Raw genomic sequence first — 19,113 nt, forward strand, 5'->3', positions numbered from 1 at the left:
CACCAGAGTAATCTTAACAGCTAAAAATTGAAAGCTTAGTTATCATGGACCTTCTTCTCACTACTTGGCAATATTGAAACAGGACTAGGCGGTAACATATAAGAATCAGAATTGAAGTGACAGAGGATAATTTTCAGAAATTAGCTATGGGAATTAAAGTATTTTAAATTAATTGCTAAGTCCAGGAAAAATAAAAAGTTGTATGAGAATAGAAATATAATTGTGGTATATTATATAGCTCTGCATTGAATAAAAATTTCAGTCATAATAGTATAAGTCCTGAATATTGATTTAAATCACAATTTTTATATAACTCTATTGGAGGAATAGAGGAAGGAGATGTATGGTAACAGTTGTACAGGAAAGTTGAACTCCCAACTATCATAATGGGAAGTCAGTTGATAAATTTTTTAAATTGTTAAATCAACATATATTTAGAAACATGGATTCAAATAACAGAAACATTTGAAAGTGGTTGCTACTTTTATGCCTAATTTTTTTTAAATTATGAGAATTATTTGATAAAAATAGAGGAAAAACTTTTAAAGTCATCTTGAGTCTAAAGGGCAGAATACACAACTTCTACCAAAAAAAGGGGGGAAAAGAGGGAAAAAAAGAAATGGAATCATACCTGTGAATTTTTTTCAAAAATGCCCTGTGGTAAGTTTTTTCAAAAATGCCCTGTGGCATTATTTCAGTGAATTTAATGAATCATATGTTGCCATGTGAAGATTTATGCTTAGATAATAAGATTGGTTTCTTTGGAAACTCTAAGGCTATATTCTACTTATGTGCTAAGACTGTTAATTTTAATAACTTTTGATGAAAGATACTTTCATGACTAATGCTTTGGACCAAGCCATGTTCAGAGTTAAAACATTTAAAAAAACAATGTGTTTTATCATGAAGGTGCAACTGGAAGCAAAATTATCGTATGCTGATTCCATGACAGTTAAAAAATCATAGAATTGGTTTAAAGTTGCATTTCAAGAGCATGAAGTAATACATATGTGCAATAAATATGTTTAACTTTTATTTAAATTATTAATCCAATTAAAATTTAAAACTTACTAGAATTTGTGTTTTAATTTTTTATAATTTTTTAAAATAGGAAACTCTTCAGAGTCAAAAAGAAACTTTAGAAAAGCAACACAAAGAAGCAATGGCAGTTTTTAAAAAGCAGGTAATTTAATAAGTATAGACAAACAGTACAATTTTAAATATTGCTCTTTCTCCTCTTCCATGAATATTATAAGTTGTTCTCCATACTCACTGAAGACAAAAAAGGTATTAGAAGCAGGAAATGAATAAAGTAATTTTGAATCACAACTGATAATATTAAAGAGTAATGTAGTAGAATGAGTTAGTTATAGAGACAAATTGGGAAAACTATTTTCTTGGAGATGTGTTTTCATCTGTCCTAAATAAATTAGGTTAGTGATGTGTGTATTCTTTTCTTTCTCTCCCTGTTCCTCTTTCTCTATTTAATTAGCATATCCTAGGATGTTACCCTTTCCACATTACTCCTCTACCCAAGCCAGAATTAAATCACTGATAAAAAGCAGAGATGCAAGTAGGTAGATGTAAAAGATGAGGGAATGCAATTATCACGCACTGAAGCCTCCATAAATATTAGGCACCAGCAACTAAGAAAAATTAGTGGAAAAATAGAAAAAAAGATTTTAAATAATTGAATAGCAGCTCCTTAGTTATTTTAGATTCTACAGCTCTTCTTCACTATCTCAAATTTCTCTTCAGTCTTTACGTAGAAAATAGAAGTGTAAAAAATGTGCTCATGGGAAATAAACCTTTGGAAGTGTTTTTCTTTATAGCCATTCCAATATCCCATTTTTTAAAATTCCATTTTCTTTCCCTCTTTTTTGTCTTCATCTCCATACAAGTGTGTGTGCTTAGAAAGGCAAAAGTATAAAAAGAAATAAACCTACCATATTTCCCTGAAATAAGACCTAACGAAAATAAGCCCTAGCATGATTTTTCAGGATGCTTGTAATATAAGCCCTACCCCGAAATAAGCCCCAGTTAAGATCGTCAGCCAGATGGACACATTTAGTATGTCCATTGCAACACATGGCGGACGTATTGAATTATAAAATAATAATATTAATGTATAATTAAATATAAATGAATAATATTGTTGACATTAATACTTAAAATAAATGATAATGTAAATTATAATTATTTGTAAACACCCAAGCGGGCGCCTTTGGACGAGAGGTAAACGCCTATGTAAACAGATGAACTCGAGACTGATTGTCAAATGACCAACTGGAGTATAGACAGACTGCACGAATAACGAATGGATGTAGTTGTGTCTAATATGAATCTTCATAATTCAATACGTCATGTGTTACAACGGACATACTTAATGTACTCATGTGAAATAAAGAAACATTTTCTGAATGTTGTTGCCAGCAATTTTTCATCGACCATCATTCTTAACTGTCATCATTTTTATTGCCACTCCTGTCTCATAAGCTGTCAATTAACACATGATTTAAAGAATAATATTTTGACCCCCAGACAAGATGAGTGCAAAAAGAAAGAGCTATTCCGTCGAGTACAAGAAAGGAATCATGGAGGACTCCCAGGGCTAGAATCTTATGGCTTTCTGCAAAGAGAAGTTGGATCTCTGAATGGTCCGAAAATGGCAAGCAGAGTACGATAACCTTAGTCAACAGGAGGACGAGGGAAATGCTAAGACGTGCAGGCATCGATCAGGTTGGCAACCATTATTTCCTGAGCTGGAAGACATCATCTGTGAATGGATTGCTGACAGGAGGAGAGCAAGGGCTTTGGTTGTGCACAGGGCTGATATTCAAGCATTTGCCCTTGCAATGGCACCACAGTTAGAAATATCCCCAGAAGAATTCAAAGCATCACAACACTGGCTGGATGGTTTCCTTCAGCAACATGAACTGTCTCTAAGATCGACAACATATTTCAAGTTGGAAGATACTGAAGTTGTTAAACGTGCATTTGCTTTCAAGTCCTTTGTTGATGGTATCGACTTTTCTAAATACCAACTCTCCAACACGATTGCTATGGATGAAACTTCAGTGTTTATGGACCAAGGATCTCAAACGACAATTGATCAGAGGGGTGCCTCGTCAATCTACATTCCCTTCCATGGTTACGAAAGTGCCCGTGTTACCTGTATTTTGGCAATTCGTATGAATGGAAAGAAAGCCCCACCTCTAGTCATCACTAAGGGCAAGAAAGATAAGGTTGGACGTGTTTCATTCAGGCATTTATGTTCTTGAAACCAAAAAAGCCTGGTGCACACAAGCAGTTATAGGGAAGTGAGTTGATTTAATGCTGCCACTTGTTTTGCGAGGTGGCTAAACAGGTCTGCTAGTCTGGGATTCAGCCGGCACTCACCACACTAAAGACATGAAGAACTTCCTTGCAGAGAGAAAAATAGATCAAATGATTCCCGCAGGAATGACTGCCTATCTCCAGACTCTTTATATCGCAATAAACAAGCCATTTAAGGACCATTTGCACATGGAAATCAATGACTACATTGAAATAGAATGGAGAGAAATCAGCGTGGAAACTTTGTGAAGCCTAGCCTGCAAGAGGTCGTGACTTGGGTGAAGAATTCATGGGATATAAAATCACTGACAGCTGTGTTGCCAATGCACTACGAGCAGGCTACATGGACAGGAAGTGTTCATTTAAGGAGAGCTCTATTGCTGGACATGAGAGATTGGGGCCAATGGTTCTACAGGAAATGGAGTCACAAGAAATTCAAGCCAGAATTCAGGGTTTGGAGAGTTATGACGATGTTCCAGAAGAAGATGACATGACTGTATTTGAATAAATGTAGATTGTTGTACATGAATACATGTAGATTGTTTTACATGAAAAAATAAGACATCCCCTGAAAATAGGCCCTAATGCATTTTTTGGAGCAAAAATTAATACAAGACCCAGTTTTATTTTCAGGGAAATATGGTATATAATATAAATTACTAGTGGGTTAAAGTTATTGGTAATTCACACGGTAGCACGGACTTAAGTGGATGATAAACTTGCTTTCTTTTAATCTGAGACTGGCCTCACCAAACTTACGAGAGTTTAAATTGAAGGGCAAGGAAACAGAAGGCAAATGTACAGCACAGTCTGCTCTAGGAGAGAACAAGTCTGTGTCTCTATTATTACAAGGGCATTTGAACAAGATAAGAATATCCAGGTGTCTGAAGGGTAGAGGAGAAAGTACTCTTGAGTTCTTTTTATTTGTTTTCTTTCTTTTTTTAAAGAAAGAATTGTTGAATGCAGTGAGAAATATGGAGAAGTTCCAAAGAAAAATTTTATATGATAACTTTGCCTAGTCTCCTTGTATTGCTTAGAATGTTTAATTAGTTTTCTTTGGTACATTCACCTTAATTTTTCTGGTTTAAAATGTCATTATTTATTAAACTGCCACATGCATTTTTCAAATTTTCAGAAAATACTGTCAATGCAAATACAAATGAAATAGATTTCATAAAAGTGTGCCCTTAGAAAAGAGTAGGTGGCAAATCATTGAAACATCTATGAAGAAAAAACTTCTGGTAGCAAAAACAAAACTTTCAAGGATTTTTGGTGTCTCTTATCAGTATGATTAAATTGTTCATTTCTTTTGGTGACTGGCTGTTTCCCCCTTTTATACTTTTTATTATTTTATTTTCTCAGTGTAAAATTGGTATATTCACATTATATTAAGTTCAAACCATATACATAAAGTATTTCTATGCTCTCACTAACCAGTGTAAATCACTGTTAACAGTTTACTTAACTGTATTTTAATATTTAAAATTTTTTATCAGTTGCAAATGAAGATGTGTGCCTTGGAAGACGAAAAGGTATTAATTTTTTAAATAATTTAAAACATAGTTAAATGTATTTAAGTATCAGTTGTTCACCATAATGGAAAGAAGCATTAGTAATAAACTAATGGAGACTGTTAATTGGTTAAAATCTTAGGAGCAGAAAGGACCCAAGGGAATCATGTTACTTAACCTCTGTTGTTTTACAATTGAGAATACTGAGGTGTAGCAAGATTAAATAACTTGCTGAAGTTGAAACTCCCATTTTGATGTGGTAAAGTTGGCACTAGAACCCAGATCTCTTCAGATTCCAAATTAATGCTCTTTCTACTCTACTACAGTTTTTCTATTAAATATATTTTTAGTGCTTTTTCAATGTAATTACCTTTGTTAAAAAATACTAAAATGATTGACATCTGGGTGCAGACCAACTGGAAAAGAGGACATAACTCCAAACAATCCTATAAATTCATTTGGCATTAAATATTTCCTCTGACTATCTAATAGTTAATACATGTTTTCATGAACATACCATTTATAATGTTACTAATTTACAGTTTGTTATTTTTAGCAAAATACCTTCTTTTAAAAATTCTGCCATATCTTTAAATTTATAAGACAAATGTATCTGTATCTCATTAATTAAAATATATTTATTCTAGCTATATGAATTACTTAATTATATAGTATCATAAGTTCTTAGGAATGCTCTACTGATAAAGTGATTTGTTGTTATAATAAGATTTTCTATTTTGTGATATTTACAGTCTTATAAAGGACTCATTGTAATTTTGTAATATTTTGAAGCCCTTACAAATGTAAGTTGTAATGCAGATACAACTTTAAAGCCTGTAGTGCAGATACAAAGTTTAAATCAGAAATTTTGGTTCTCGAGCTCTTATATTTCCCCATTAATAATATAATTCACATTGGAAAATACTGAAATATAGTTTTTCACTTAAAGGGAAAATATCAACTTGCTACGGAAATAAAAGAAAAAGAAATAGAAGGATTGAAGGAAACATTAAAAGCATTACAGGTAATTAGTATTGCTTAACAAGTAATTTAATACTTGTTTAAAATTGTTTAAAATGATACATTTAGCATTGTATCAGTAAAATGTCATTAAACATGTAACATAACAAAGCAAAGCTAACAAAAAATTCATATATGATACATTATTTAGTACTTTTTTCCTGAAAGTCTTGAATTTCAAATTGGAAGGATTTTTACTTCATTTTTAATTTTAAAAAGAAATACTAAAATAACTTTTATTATTTCTTATAGTAATATAATTAGATAGATAGATATTGTTTTTAGTACTTTATAGATTTGGAAAACAAGTCAGATCTATATATTATAACAGATTAACCCATGGTCCTTAAAAATTAAAGTAACATTGATTGAGTCATTATTATTTGCTAAGTAATGTGCCTGTTTTCTGTAAATTCAAAGATGAAGAAAACATCACTTTTGCCTCTAAGCTGTTCACAGTCTCATAGAAAATACAGAGATATACAACTAATGTTGTTTCATTTCATATGTATCTATTGAAGGTCATTATGTTCCAAGCACTGTTCTAAGCACTGGGGATACAGCAATGAATAAAAAGGACAAAAATCTCTGCCCTTGTGGAGCTTATGTTCTGATAGGAGAGACAAACAATCAAATGAGATTAAACAGTCAAATAAAGATTGTAGGGTGAGAAGATATACACGTGATTTCAAAGTATCACCCTACAGATAACATTAATTACAAAGAGTAAAATATATTTTTACAATGGAAGGCTCCTGATTGTCACTATCTTAATCAGATAAGTCACACTGTCCTGTGGACTTATTTAAGCAGATGATAAACTTTCTTCCTTTAATCTGATTAAGGTAGTACAAGGGTTCCCTTTTCTTCACATCCTCACCAATGTTTATCTCTTATCTTTTTTATCATGGCTATTCTAGTAGGAGTAAGATGCTACATCATTGTGGGTTTGATTTTTGTTTCCCTGATGATTAGTGATGTTGAACACATTTTCACATTCCTGTTGGCTATTTGTGTATCTTCTTTTGAGAAATGTCTGTTCAGGTCCTTAGTCCATTTTTAAATTGGGTTGTTTGTTTGTTTGTTTTTGACTTTTGAGTATATGATTTCCTAATACATTTTAATATTAACCCCTGATCAGATACATGATTTGCAGATGTTTCTCTCATTCCGTAGGTTGCCTTTCCACTCTGTTGATTATTTCCTTTGCTTTGCAGAAGCTTTTTATGTTTATACAATCCCACTTGCCTGTTTTTATTTTTGTTGCCTGCACTTTTGGTGTTATATCTAAAAAATCATTGCCTAGACTAATGTCAAGAAGCTCTTTTCCTATTTTTTTCTTCTAGTAGTTTTATAGCTTCAGATCTTATATATAAGTCTTTAATCCATTTTGAGTTGATTTTTGTATGTGATATGAGATTTTCTACATGGTCTGAGATAAGGGTTCAATTTCAGTATTATGCATGTGGCTATCCAGTTTTTCCAACACCATTTGTTGAAGACTATCTTTCCCCATTATGTATTCTTGGTACTCTTATTGAAGATCAGTGGGCCATAGATTAGTGGATTTATTTCTGGGCTCTCTATTCTGTGTCATTGGTCAATATCTCTGTTTTTATGGCAGTATCATACTGTTTTGGTTATGATGCTTTTGAAATATGTTTTGAAATCAGTTAGTATGGGCCGGCCCGGTGGCTCAGGCGGTTAGAGCTCTGTGCTCCTAATTCCAAAGGCTGCCGGTTCGATTCCCACATGGGCCAGTGAGCTCTCAACCACAAGGTTGCCAGTTCAATTCCTCGAGTCCGGCAAGGGATGGTGGGCTGCGCCCCACAAAAGAAAAAAAAGAAAAAAATTTAAAAAAAAAAAAAAAAGAAAGAAATCAGTTAGTATGATGCCTCCAGTTTTGTTCATCTTGCTCAAGATTGCTTTGGCTATTCAGGATCTTTTGTAGTTCCATATGCATCTTAGGATTGTTTTTTCTATTTCTGTAGACATTGACATTGTAATTTTGATAGAGATTGCATTCAATCTGTAGCTCACTTTGGGTAATATGGACATTTTAGTAATGTTAATTCTTCCATCTATGAACACAGGACATCTTTCTATTTGTGTTTTTTCAAATTTCCTTCATCAGTGTTTCATAATATTCATATACAAGTCTTTTATTAAAAGACTTGTATATGAATATTATGGTCTTTGGTTAAATTTATTCCTAAATATTTTATCCTTTTTATTATTGTGAGTGGGATTGTTTTTAAATTTCCTTTTCAGATAGTTTTTTGTTTGTGTATAGAAATATAGCTAACTTTTGTATGTTGATTTATATCTTGCAACTTGACTGAATTCATTTATTAGTTCTAACAGTTTTTTGTTGTTGTTGAGTCTTTAGAGTTTTCTACATACATGAATATGCTATCTTCAAACAGATAACTTTACTTCTTCCTTTCTGATTTTGATGCCTTTCTTTTTCTTACCTAATAGCTTTGGCTAGGACTTCCAGTATTGTGTTAAATAGAAGTGATGACAATGGGTGCCCTTGTCATATACTAGATTGATTATGATTTTCACTATGGGCTTTTTATATATGACCTTGATTGTGCTGAGTTAAGTTCCTTGTACACCTATTTTGTTGAGAGTTTTTATTATGAATGGATACTTAATTTTGTTAAATGCTTTTTCTGCATCTATTGAGATGAACGTGGTTTTTCTTTTTTTCATTCTGTTAAAGTGATAAATCACATTGATTTGCTATGTTGAACTACCCTTGTAGCACAGGGATAAATCCCATTTGGTCATGGTGTATGATCTTTTTAAGGTGCTGTTGAATTCAGTTTGCTAGAATTTTACTAAGGATTTTTGCATCTGTGTTCATTAGGGATATTAGCCAAAATCCTTTTTGTCTTGTGTTTCTGTCTTGCTTTGGTATTTGAGTGTTGCTGGCTTCATAAATGGATTTAAAAGTATTCCCTCTTCTTTCTTATTTTGGAAGAATTTACGAAGGATTGGTATTACTATAATTCTTCTTTGAGTATTTGGTAGAATTCATCTGTGACGCCATCTGTTCCTGGGCTTTTCTTTGTTGGGAGGTTTTTAATGAGTGATTCAGTCTCTCTCCTTATTTATTATTGGTATGTTCAGGCTATTTCATCTTTCTTTATGGTAGGTTGTATGTTTCTAGGAATTTTAGGTTATCCAATTTGTTACCACATAATTGTTCATAATAGTCTCCTATGATCCGTTTTATTTCTGAAGCATCCATTATAATGTTTCCTTTTCATTTATGGTTTTATTTATTTCAGTCTTTTTTTCTTAGTCTAGCTAAGGGTTTGTTGACTTTGTTTACTCCAAAAAAACAGCTCTTAGTTTTGTTGATTTCTTTTTCTGTTTTTTTAAATTCATTATTTGATTTATTTCTGTTTTAGTCTTTAGATTATTACATTCCTTCTGATTTTGGTTTTAGTTTGTTCTTTTTCTAGTTCTTTGAGATGTAAAGTTTTAGGTTATTCTATACATATATATATATATATATATATATATGTGTGTATATATATACACACACACACACACACACACACACACATATGTATGTATATATATAGTTTTCAGGTTGGCGTTTATCACTGTAAAATTTCCTGTCAGTACTGCTTTTGGTGCCTCCCATAAGTTTTGATAGATCATGTTATTGTTGTCATTTGTCTCAAGATATTTTTAAAATTCCCCATTTTTTTGACATTATGATTATTCAAGAGTATGTTGTTTGCTTTCCATGAATTTGTGAATTTTGTACTGTTTTCTTACTGTTATTGATTTTCTTTTCTTACTGTTATTGACTGCTAGTTTCTGCTGTGGTCAGAAAAGATATTTGGAATGATTCGATTTTTGTAAATGTGTTAAGACTTTATTTTGTGATCTAATGTGATGTATCCTAGAGAACGTTCCATGTGCTTTTGTTTTTTAATTAAAGTTTATTGGGGTGACAATTGTTAGTAAAGTTACATAGATTTCAGGTGTACAATTCTGTAATACATCATCTATATCTCACATTGTGTGTTCACCACCCAGAGTCAGTTCTCCTTCCATCATCATATACTGGATCCCCGTTACCCTCCTCTACCACCCCCGACACGCTTAGCCTCTGGCAACCACTAAACTATTGTCTGTTTCTATGAGATTTTGAGAAGAATGTTGGGTGGAAAGTTCTATATGTGAACTTTCTGCAGTTCATATATACGAGGTGTGATCAAATAACACGGTGAATGTTTAAATAACAAAAAAATTATTACAGTAAGAGACACATTGCTATTAATGCCCCTCAAAATATTCCCCCTAGTTTTGAGCACACTTACCTCATCATTCTTGCCACTTTCTGAAGCAGTTCTGGAAGTCCTCTTTTGTGAGTGTCTTTAGTTGCTCTGTCATGGTTGCCTCTATGCCCTGAATCGATTCAAAACATTTACCTTTCATGGTCATTTTGACTTTGGGGAAGAGCCAGAAGTCACATGGTGCCAGATCCAGTGAATAAGGTGGATGAGGACACATCGTAATGTTTTTATTTGACAGAAATTGCCATAGTAGAAGCGATGTGTGACTTGGAGCATTGTCATGATGGAGGATGAAACTGTTTGCCCATTTCACATTAACACATTGTTTGTGATCCATGATTAATGGCACTTTTAAAACACACCTTCTCTCAACCATAGCTCACACTGACTGACTGCACCAAACAAGATGAAACTTGCCCCATGCTGTTACTAAGGTTTGATCCTGCCTTTCCATTGGATGGCACTCTGCAGCAGCATTCACCATAGTCTTTGATCACAACAGAAAGGCTTCATGTCACACATTGCTTCTGGTACGGCAATTTCTGTCAAATGAAAACATTTGTGTGTCTTCATCCACCTTACTCACCAGATCTGGCACCGTGGGACTTCTTGTTCTTTCCCAAAGTCAAAATGACCAGAAAAGGTTTTGAATCAATTCAGGACGTCGAGTCAGCCATGACAGCACAACTAAAGACACTCATGAAAGAGGACTTCCCGAACTGCTTCAGAAAGTGGCAAGAATGATGGGATAAGTGTATTTGAAGAGAGGGGGAGTGTTTTGAGGGGGATTAATTGGTAATGTGTCTTTTACTGTCATAAATTATTTTTTATTTAAACATTCACTGTAGTTTTTGATCACACCACATAGAACTTTCCACCCAATATTTTTCTCTTGTGGGATGGAAAGTTCTATATATGTGTGTTAAGTTCATTTGATGTATAGTGATGTTCATGTCAGCTGTTTCTGTATTGATTTTCTGATTGGATATTCTGTCCATTATTGAAAGTGAGGTATTTAATTGTCCTACTTTATTGTATTTCTGTTCATTTCTCCCTTCAGATCTGTTGATACTTGCTTTATATATATTGAGGTAATGTGATATTGGGTGCATATATACTTATAATTGTTATGTCTTCCTATTGAATTGACTCTTCAACATTATATAATGACCTTTGTCTCTATAGACAGTTTTTGACTTAAAGTCTGTTTTGTCTAATGTAAGTATAGCCACTCCTGCTTTCTTTGGGTTATTATTCGGCATATCTTTTTTATCCTTTTACTTTTAGCCTGTTTTTTTTTAAATCAAAAGTGAGGCTATTGTAGATAGTATATCACTGGATCTTATTTTTTTAATCCATTCAGCCACTCTGTGCCTTTTGATTGGAGAGTTTAATCCATTTACCTTTAAAGTAATTATTGATAAGTGAGGAGTTATTGTTTTCATTTTATTTATTGTTTCGTCTGCTTTGCAGTTGTTTTATACATCTTGTCCCCTCTTATCTTCTGTTATTTAATGTTTTTTGTAGTGAGTTTCTTTGATTTTTTTATCTTTATCTTTTGTATATGTTACAGGTTTTTATATTTATGGTTATCTCAAGTGTTGCATAAAATATCTTATAACCATCTATTTTAAGTTGGTAACAACTTAACTTCAATTGCATATAAAAGTGCTACACTTTTACTACCCCCCACTGTATGTTCTTCTAGCCAGAATTTGTTTCTTTTTATATTGTGTATCCATTAACAAAATTTTGTCTTTTATCTTTTTTATTAGGGTTAAAAGTAAATTTATGCATTACCATTACAGTCTTACATTTTTTGGTATTTGTCTACTATGTATACCTTTATGCTTTCATATGCTTTTGCATTGCTGTTTGGCATGTGTTCATTTCAATTTTAAGAACTTCCTTAAGTATTTCTTCAAAGGCAAATCAAGTTGTGACTGACTTCCTCAGTTTTTGTTTGTCCGCGAAAGACTTTATCACCTGTTCACCTTTTAAATGGTAGTTTTGCTGGATGTAGTATTCTTGATAGGCAGTATTTTCTTTTAAGTACTTTAAATATATCATCCTACTCTCTTCTGGCCTGCAGGATTTCTGCTGAGAAATCCAGATAATCTTATGGGAGTTCCTTCATATGTGATATGTTGCTGTTCTCTGGCTACTGTCAACATTCTCTTTTTGTCCTAAAGTTTTGACAATTTGATTATAATGTGTCTCAGTGTATTCTTGTTTTGAGGTCCTTTGAGCCTCATGAATCTGGATGTGCATTTCCTTCCCAAAATTTGGGAAGTTTTCAGCCATTATTTATTTAAATTAGCTTTCTGCCTCTTTCTCTTGATTTTTTTTTGTAGTAGTCCATAAATCTCACAGGTTTTCTTCACCCTCTTTTGTTCTTTTTTATTCTCTGAATGAATAATTTCAAGTGATCTGTCTTTGAATTTATTGTTTTTTTCTTCCATTTTATGGAGTGCTCTGTTGAAGCTTTCTACTTCATTTTCATTTCATTTATTATATTCTTCAGCTCTAGAATTTCTTTGTTTTTTTTTTAATGATTTCTATCTGTTGATCTCTCATTTTATTAATGTTTTGTTTTCCTGATGTCTTCCTTGATGTCTTTTCTGTGTTCTCTTATAGTTTACTAAGTTCTTTAAAACAATTATTTTGAATTATTTGTCAAGTATTTCATATATCTTCTTTTCTTTGGGATCATTTATTGGAATTTTATAATGTTACATTGTTGGTGTCCTGTTTTCTTGCTTTTTCCTTGTTCCAAGTTTCTTGTAATCTTGTTTTGGTGTTTGTGCAATTGAAGTAGTGATCTCTTCCAGGGTTTTAACACTAGCTCCAGTGGATATAGATGTTCACCGACTGGTGGGTACCAGGGTGCTGGCTGGGTTGGGTGTGTGGCAGTCCCAGGTATGGTGCTGAGTCTGGCAGCTCTGGAACAGTGGGGGGAGCAGTGGTGCTTATGGCTCCAAGGAGGGGCATAGTGGCATGGGCGCTAGGCATCTTCATCAATTGGGGTCAACGTAGGCCTTGTCCTTGGCAATGAAGTCTGCTAGTGTCCATAGTAATGGTAAGGTCTGCTGGAGTCGTCAGTGATGAGAGCTGTTGGTGTCTTCCAGTTCTCCTTTTCCCTTATTGGAAAGGAGTTGGCTGAGGTCATTCCTTTTGGTGCTGAGCTGCCTGAGCCTATAAGATGGGATGACACAGGTAAAATGCTTCCTACACTTTTCTATTTGGCCATCCTTGTGTTTTGTGCTATACTGTGTTACTGCAGCTTCTTAATTATACTCCAGAGCTGTTTTCATTTGTAGGTAGTAGTTAAATCGTGTGTGTGTGTGTGTGTGTGTGTGTAGAAGGGCTGGGACCTCCTAGTCTGCCATCTTGCTATCACTCCCAAGAATTCTTAGTAGTTCTTGGAAATAAGCCCTCACTGTCTGTGTTCCGAACTTCAAATAGTTTCTTTAGTTTGTCATTTGTGTTTTGATTTTGTTTGTTTTGCGTTTTTAATTTTTGCCATGAATTATTTATTTATTTTTTATGGCTTTTGGACTTTGTCGTGGTTAGAAAGGCTTTCACCCCTCCAAAGTTATAAAGGGATTTGCCCATGTTTTCTTTTCTCACTTCCTATCTACTAAAATTTCACATATCTTTGATCATTTGAAGTTTATTTTTGTAACAGAATATGAGATATGGATCTAAGTCTGTATTTTTCTAGATTATTATCCAGTTGTCTTTACACTGTTTAGATTCTCCTTATTTGAGATGTTAGGCAATTTTTATTTTGGATTTCTTTTGTTACTTTGATGTAACAAAATGAATAAAAATTAAGTACAACAAAATGTCAATGAGTTCCAAGAAGAATGTTTTCAGTAAAAATAAGAGAATGGATTCCGTGCCTCAGATTGGATGAATAAGAGGCTGAAAGGTATTAGTGATAAAGTAAAGAATCCTTGTATCTTTTTCAGTAAAAAAAAGTCAAAAGTGATTAAAAACTCCAGAGAAAATGGATGACTGTATAAATAAAGCATAAAGCAATTAACATTGGGGATGGTTTTGAGCAGTTAATAGAATATTAAAAGAAAGAAGGTATTTAGGTCCTGACCTTTGTAAAATCATCCTTGATGTAGCACATTGGACTGATAGAGAAGGATAGGTAGTATTAGCACCCTGGTGGGCTCTGTATTAAACAATATTTATATTGATTGTAATGATGTAAACACTGTGGCTTTATTTTTTATAATTGACCTATAAATAAAAGCATGGAAGACTTAATTATGGTTACAGAACAAAACGTAAATGTTACCTTGTTGATGAAAAGGTAAAGGTGTGGTAAGATGAAGTTGAAATATGATATATGGAAATATTCATTAAAGTTGACAGAGATTTAAGAAATAGAGATTTAAGTCACCTATTTAAAATTTATATGTTATAGTTTAGTGATTCTTATCATACTTCAGATATTCAGTTTATAATAGTCCCACTAGGTAAACTTTTTCCTTATGATTTATAGAAATTAAAAAAATTGTTCTTGTAATAGAGCAAACAGAAATTACCATTATAGCTATTGTAAAAGACTTCCTGATTGTTTTCTTACAGTGTCTTAAACTAGGCATAACTTAGCTCATTTTGCCTAATTTCTTAAAAATGTTACATCTTTTTCTACTAAAATACCAACAAAGAAAGATGTCAATTTTGTTATAAGTGCTTTGTTTTTTAGCATTTCTTCTTAAATTGTTTTCACTTGATGTCATTCATGCATGTTTAATTATCTGGATAATGTAGTGAATAATTTCAAAGTAAAAGAAATTCTTCTTGCACAGGCTGACCCTCTGTAAGTGCTGTAAGTATTTGTTTTGCCTTGTTCAATCTGTGACATAATACAGGTGATGTATAGGATACCTCATGGTCTGCTGAACAAGACACATGAAAATCTAGAGCAATGAAGATTCTTGTGATGTTTTCCCTCCAAGTTAAAGAAGCTTAAGGGAAGTTCCTGTTCAATTATGGATCTGATATATAAATCCACTAAGCAAAGGAAGTACATGGGCTCTTAACCATCATGTAGCAACCTCCCTGTCTCCTTTACTTAGAAAGTTACTGATTTCTCTTCCTTTTTTCTTTTCATAATGTCTTACCCTATGCTACCATAGGTACCAGGAATAAGAAATCAGATAGTATCTTTTCTTAAAGAGCTCATAACCAAAGGATTCTACTAAGTTCCCAAACAAAACAAAACCGCTACACACCAAAAGTTGAATTATTGTTGATTTAATGGATTCTTTGAATGTATTCTGTTTCTATTTATGATCATGGTACCATATTACTTGATTTTAAAGGGATTGGTTTAGAGCCGGGCCACCTGCCTGCATTTAAGTTACCTGACAAATTAAACTTTGTTTATGTAAACAGTATGCCTAGAGGGCTAAATAGAGACTTTGCTGATTGTTTTGTATATTTTAAGTAAATTGTTTCTGCCTATTATGACTTATTACATGATCCTCTGGTAAGACACTGTGTCTTCCTGAGCCTTGGCTTTCTTTTAGGTAAAATGAGGAAATTGAAAAACATCAGCATTTTCCAAACAAGACCATTTTGTGAAGCAATAACATATCTACATTCCCCACTCTGGATATCAGGAGTAAGGAAGTTTGGGAGAGGTCTTCATTTACTCTCCCAGAAGAGGCATAAAGAAGAGCATAGACATAAGCTGGTCAAAACCGAATGGGAGTAATGGGATAGATGACCATCTAATGTTTTCAACTCTAAAGCTCTATGACATCGTGTTATTTCATTAATTTTTTTTTTAATTTAAATTTATTTATTGGGGTGACAATTGTTAATGAAATTACATAATTTCAGGTGTACAGTTCTGCATTACATCAACTATAAATCCCATTGTGTGTTCACCACCCAGAGTCAGTTCTCCTTCCCTCACCATATATTTGATCCCCTTACCCTTATCTCCCTCCCCCCACCCTATTTCATTAAATTTTAAACTTACTGAATTTATAAATTAAGATACTAGTTCCTCTTACAGAATTGAAGGCATATTTAATATATAATATGTTGGTTCTACTATTGCAGCCTAAATTTATGAGGCCTTACCTAACCACAGTGACAAAAGGAACTAAATTCCTGGAACTTTAAGTGTGTACATTTATTCATAAGGAATTCTTAGACGTTTGGGTAATTTTATAATTTCTAAAATCGTAAAATTACAGACACGTTGGAAATATAATACAAAGAACTTACTTTTCCTGAATGATTTAAGAGTAATATGACAATCTGATAGATGCCCTTTCACCCCAAATACTGTAGTATATCTTTCTTGCAATCAAGGACATGCTCCTACAAAACCATAACACAACCATCAAAATTAGGAAGTTAACATTAATACATTACTATAATCTAATTTTCACACCCCATTGTGGTTTCACCAGTTGTCCTAATAAGGTTGTTTATAACAAAAAGATCAAGCTTAGATTCTTATGTTGTATTTAGTTGTTATATCTCTTGAATCTCTTTCAGTCTGGAAAAGTTCCTGTGTCTTCATCATTTTTAATACTTTGATACTCTTGAAGATTACAGACCAGTTATTTTGTATACTGTCCTTCAATTTCTATATGATGTTTCCTCGTGATTAGGCAATGTATCTTTGACAGGAATATTAGAGAAATATACCTTGTTCCTATAAGTGAACCCAATCAGATAGTTTATGATTTCAGTTTGTTTCATTATTGGTGATGTTCACTTTGACAATTTTATTATCTGACAAGTTTCTCTATCGGAAAGTTACTCTTTTCCCCTTTGTAATCAGAATATTTTGTAGAGAGGTATTTTGAAATTATATATATATTCTGTTTCTCACCAAATTTTTAATATACATATTTATTTATAGACTCATAGTTTTTTATTTATACTCTATAGGCTCATAGTTTCTTATTTTATTCAATGGATTAAAATTTATGACTATCGTTATTCTGATGCTCAAATCATCTTTTGTTTGGCTGATGGGAGTCTATTCAAGCTGATTTCTGAGTCTTTTGGATATGTTTTCATCATTCTTTTAGCATTTTCCTGCTTTCAAATAATCAAAATGTGCTAGGATCATCTTGTATTTTACCTGACCTTGTCCTGGAACAAATGATTTCTCCATGTTGTCCTGGTTCTTTTTAGTGGAAAATGGTACGTAGAACCAAGATTACTTTTGGGGTGTCACTATGCTCAGACCCTCTCAATGGTCAGAGCTAAGGAATCTATGCAGGTACTTATATACACACAAATATATACACACATTTATAATTATGTTTATTTCTCTATCAATCATGTATATTGAAAACCATGAATTCATATTACCTCTAATTCCAATCCAAAACTACAAGGTTAATTTTAGTTTATTTCCCTTTTGTGTTTATATGTTTCTGTCCTCTCACAGTAAGAAATACTACTTTCTTTATCCTTAATACGTTTACTTACTTGATAAATTCCCCTGTATGTGAGCAGTCCACCGTTCTATTGAACCATCCTTCTTAATGTGGGTGCCCTCTTCTCACTGCCTGGACTCTGACACCTTGAGCTGGGGTTTTGAGGGTCACTCTCCTCACCCTACTCAGCTTCTGACTCCCCACAGTAGATTGCCTTCCATCTCATGGGGACATCGTCTTTTGCCCCTTCAGTGCCGATACCCTGTCTGATATGCTGCCGCTACTACTCCTTCACCTCTTCCCCATGGACACCTACCTTGCACTACCCCACCTAGTGGATTAGGACTGAATTATTCAGAAAAGGGAATGGGTTAAATGTTTTTAACATAGTATTTTGAGGGACTTTATTTCCAAGTAGCATAAATCTAATTAATGGAAAAATAAGGTTTGCTTTAAAGAAATGTACTTTACATCAATTTGCCATAAAATTTTCCATTAAGAGAGGGAGAACTGTAATAAGAAAACACTTGTACTTTATCTTTGAAATTGCCTTCTGTAGTTAATATGTTAATCAGTGTCAGTATAGTTTTATTTCTGTGTTAGAAAGGTGCTTATATCTGATATTACGAACCAATTTTGTGATTTTTGGAATAAAATAATCATTATATACAGCATCCATAAAGAGATTTCATGTCAATCAAATTATGTTATGTTCAGATTCAACTTATCTGTCATAAGAATGCAGATACATGGTAGTTTTTGAAGTTGGGCAGTACTCCAGAGGTGTTGATAAAGTATAGTTGTGAATCAGGATTCAGAAAGAATAAAATGCAGAGGCACTAATGTCTGAAAGAATTTGGTAAATTTGCTCCAGATATGTTAGTTTTCTCTTTGGCTAATAGTAGCTGTATTACTGAGAGTTCTCCAGTGAAATAGGTGTATACCAATAGGAGATGTACGGCTATATATGTATATTAAGATATTTATTATGTGGAATTGGCTCATACAAGTAGGAGGGATAGAAATGCCATGATCTACCATCTGCAAGCTGGGGGCTCTGGAAAGTCTGTGACATAATTCCAGTCTGAGTCTGAAAGCCTGAGAACCAGGGGAATCAATGGTATAAATCCCTGTCCAAGGGCAGGAGAAGATCAATGTCCTAGCTCAATCCGGCAGTTAGTAAACAGGATGAATACATCCTTTCTCAGCCTTTTGTTCTATTCAGGTTCTCACTCAACAGATTGGATGAGGGCTACCCACAATGGGGAACATAATCTACTTTATTGAGTTTACTGTTTCAATGCTAATCTCATCCAGAAATACCTTCATAGACACACCCAGAAATAATGTTTACTCTGGACACTTTCTGGCCCTGTGAAGTTGACAAAAAAATTAACCATCACAGTAGCGGATAATAAATTCAGAATTAGAGTGAAAGTCTTCTGAATTTGTCTTTTCTTCTTCTTATTTTTCAAGTTGACCTCTACCCTT

General features: G+C 33.3%; 1 protein-coding gene across 1 annotated transcript in view; it reads left to right on the forward strand.

The window, feature by feature from the left end:
* The window catches only part of CCDC73 (coiled-coil domain containing 73), a 114,774-nt gene that overhangs the window by 41,559 nt on the left and 54,102 nt on the right, over positions 1-19,113 (forward strand). The window contains exons 4-6 of the mRNA XM_081062903.1: positions 1,112-1,183; positions 4,833-4,868; positions 5,797-5,871. Of these exons, the coding sequence (XP_080919029.1) occupies positions 1,112-1,183; positions 4,833-4,868; positions 5,797-5,871 (183 nt within the window). The remainder of the gene's footprint in view (positions 1-1,111; positions 1,184-4,832; positions 4,869-5,796; positions 5,872-19,113) is intronic.

The sequence above is a fragment of the Rhinolophus hipposideros genome, assembly GCF_964194185.1.
Source record: "Rhinolophus hipposideros genome assembly, chromosome: 10".
NCBI lineage: Eukaryota > Metazoa > Chordata > Mammalia > Chiroptera > Rhinolophidae > Rhinolophus > Rhinolophus hipposideros.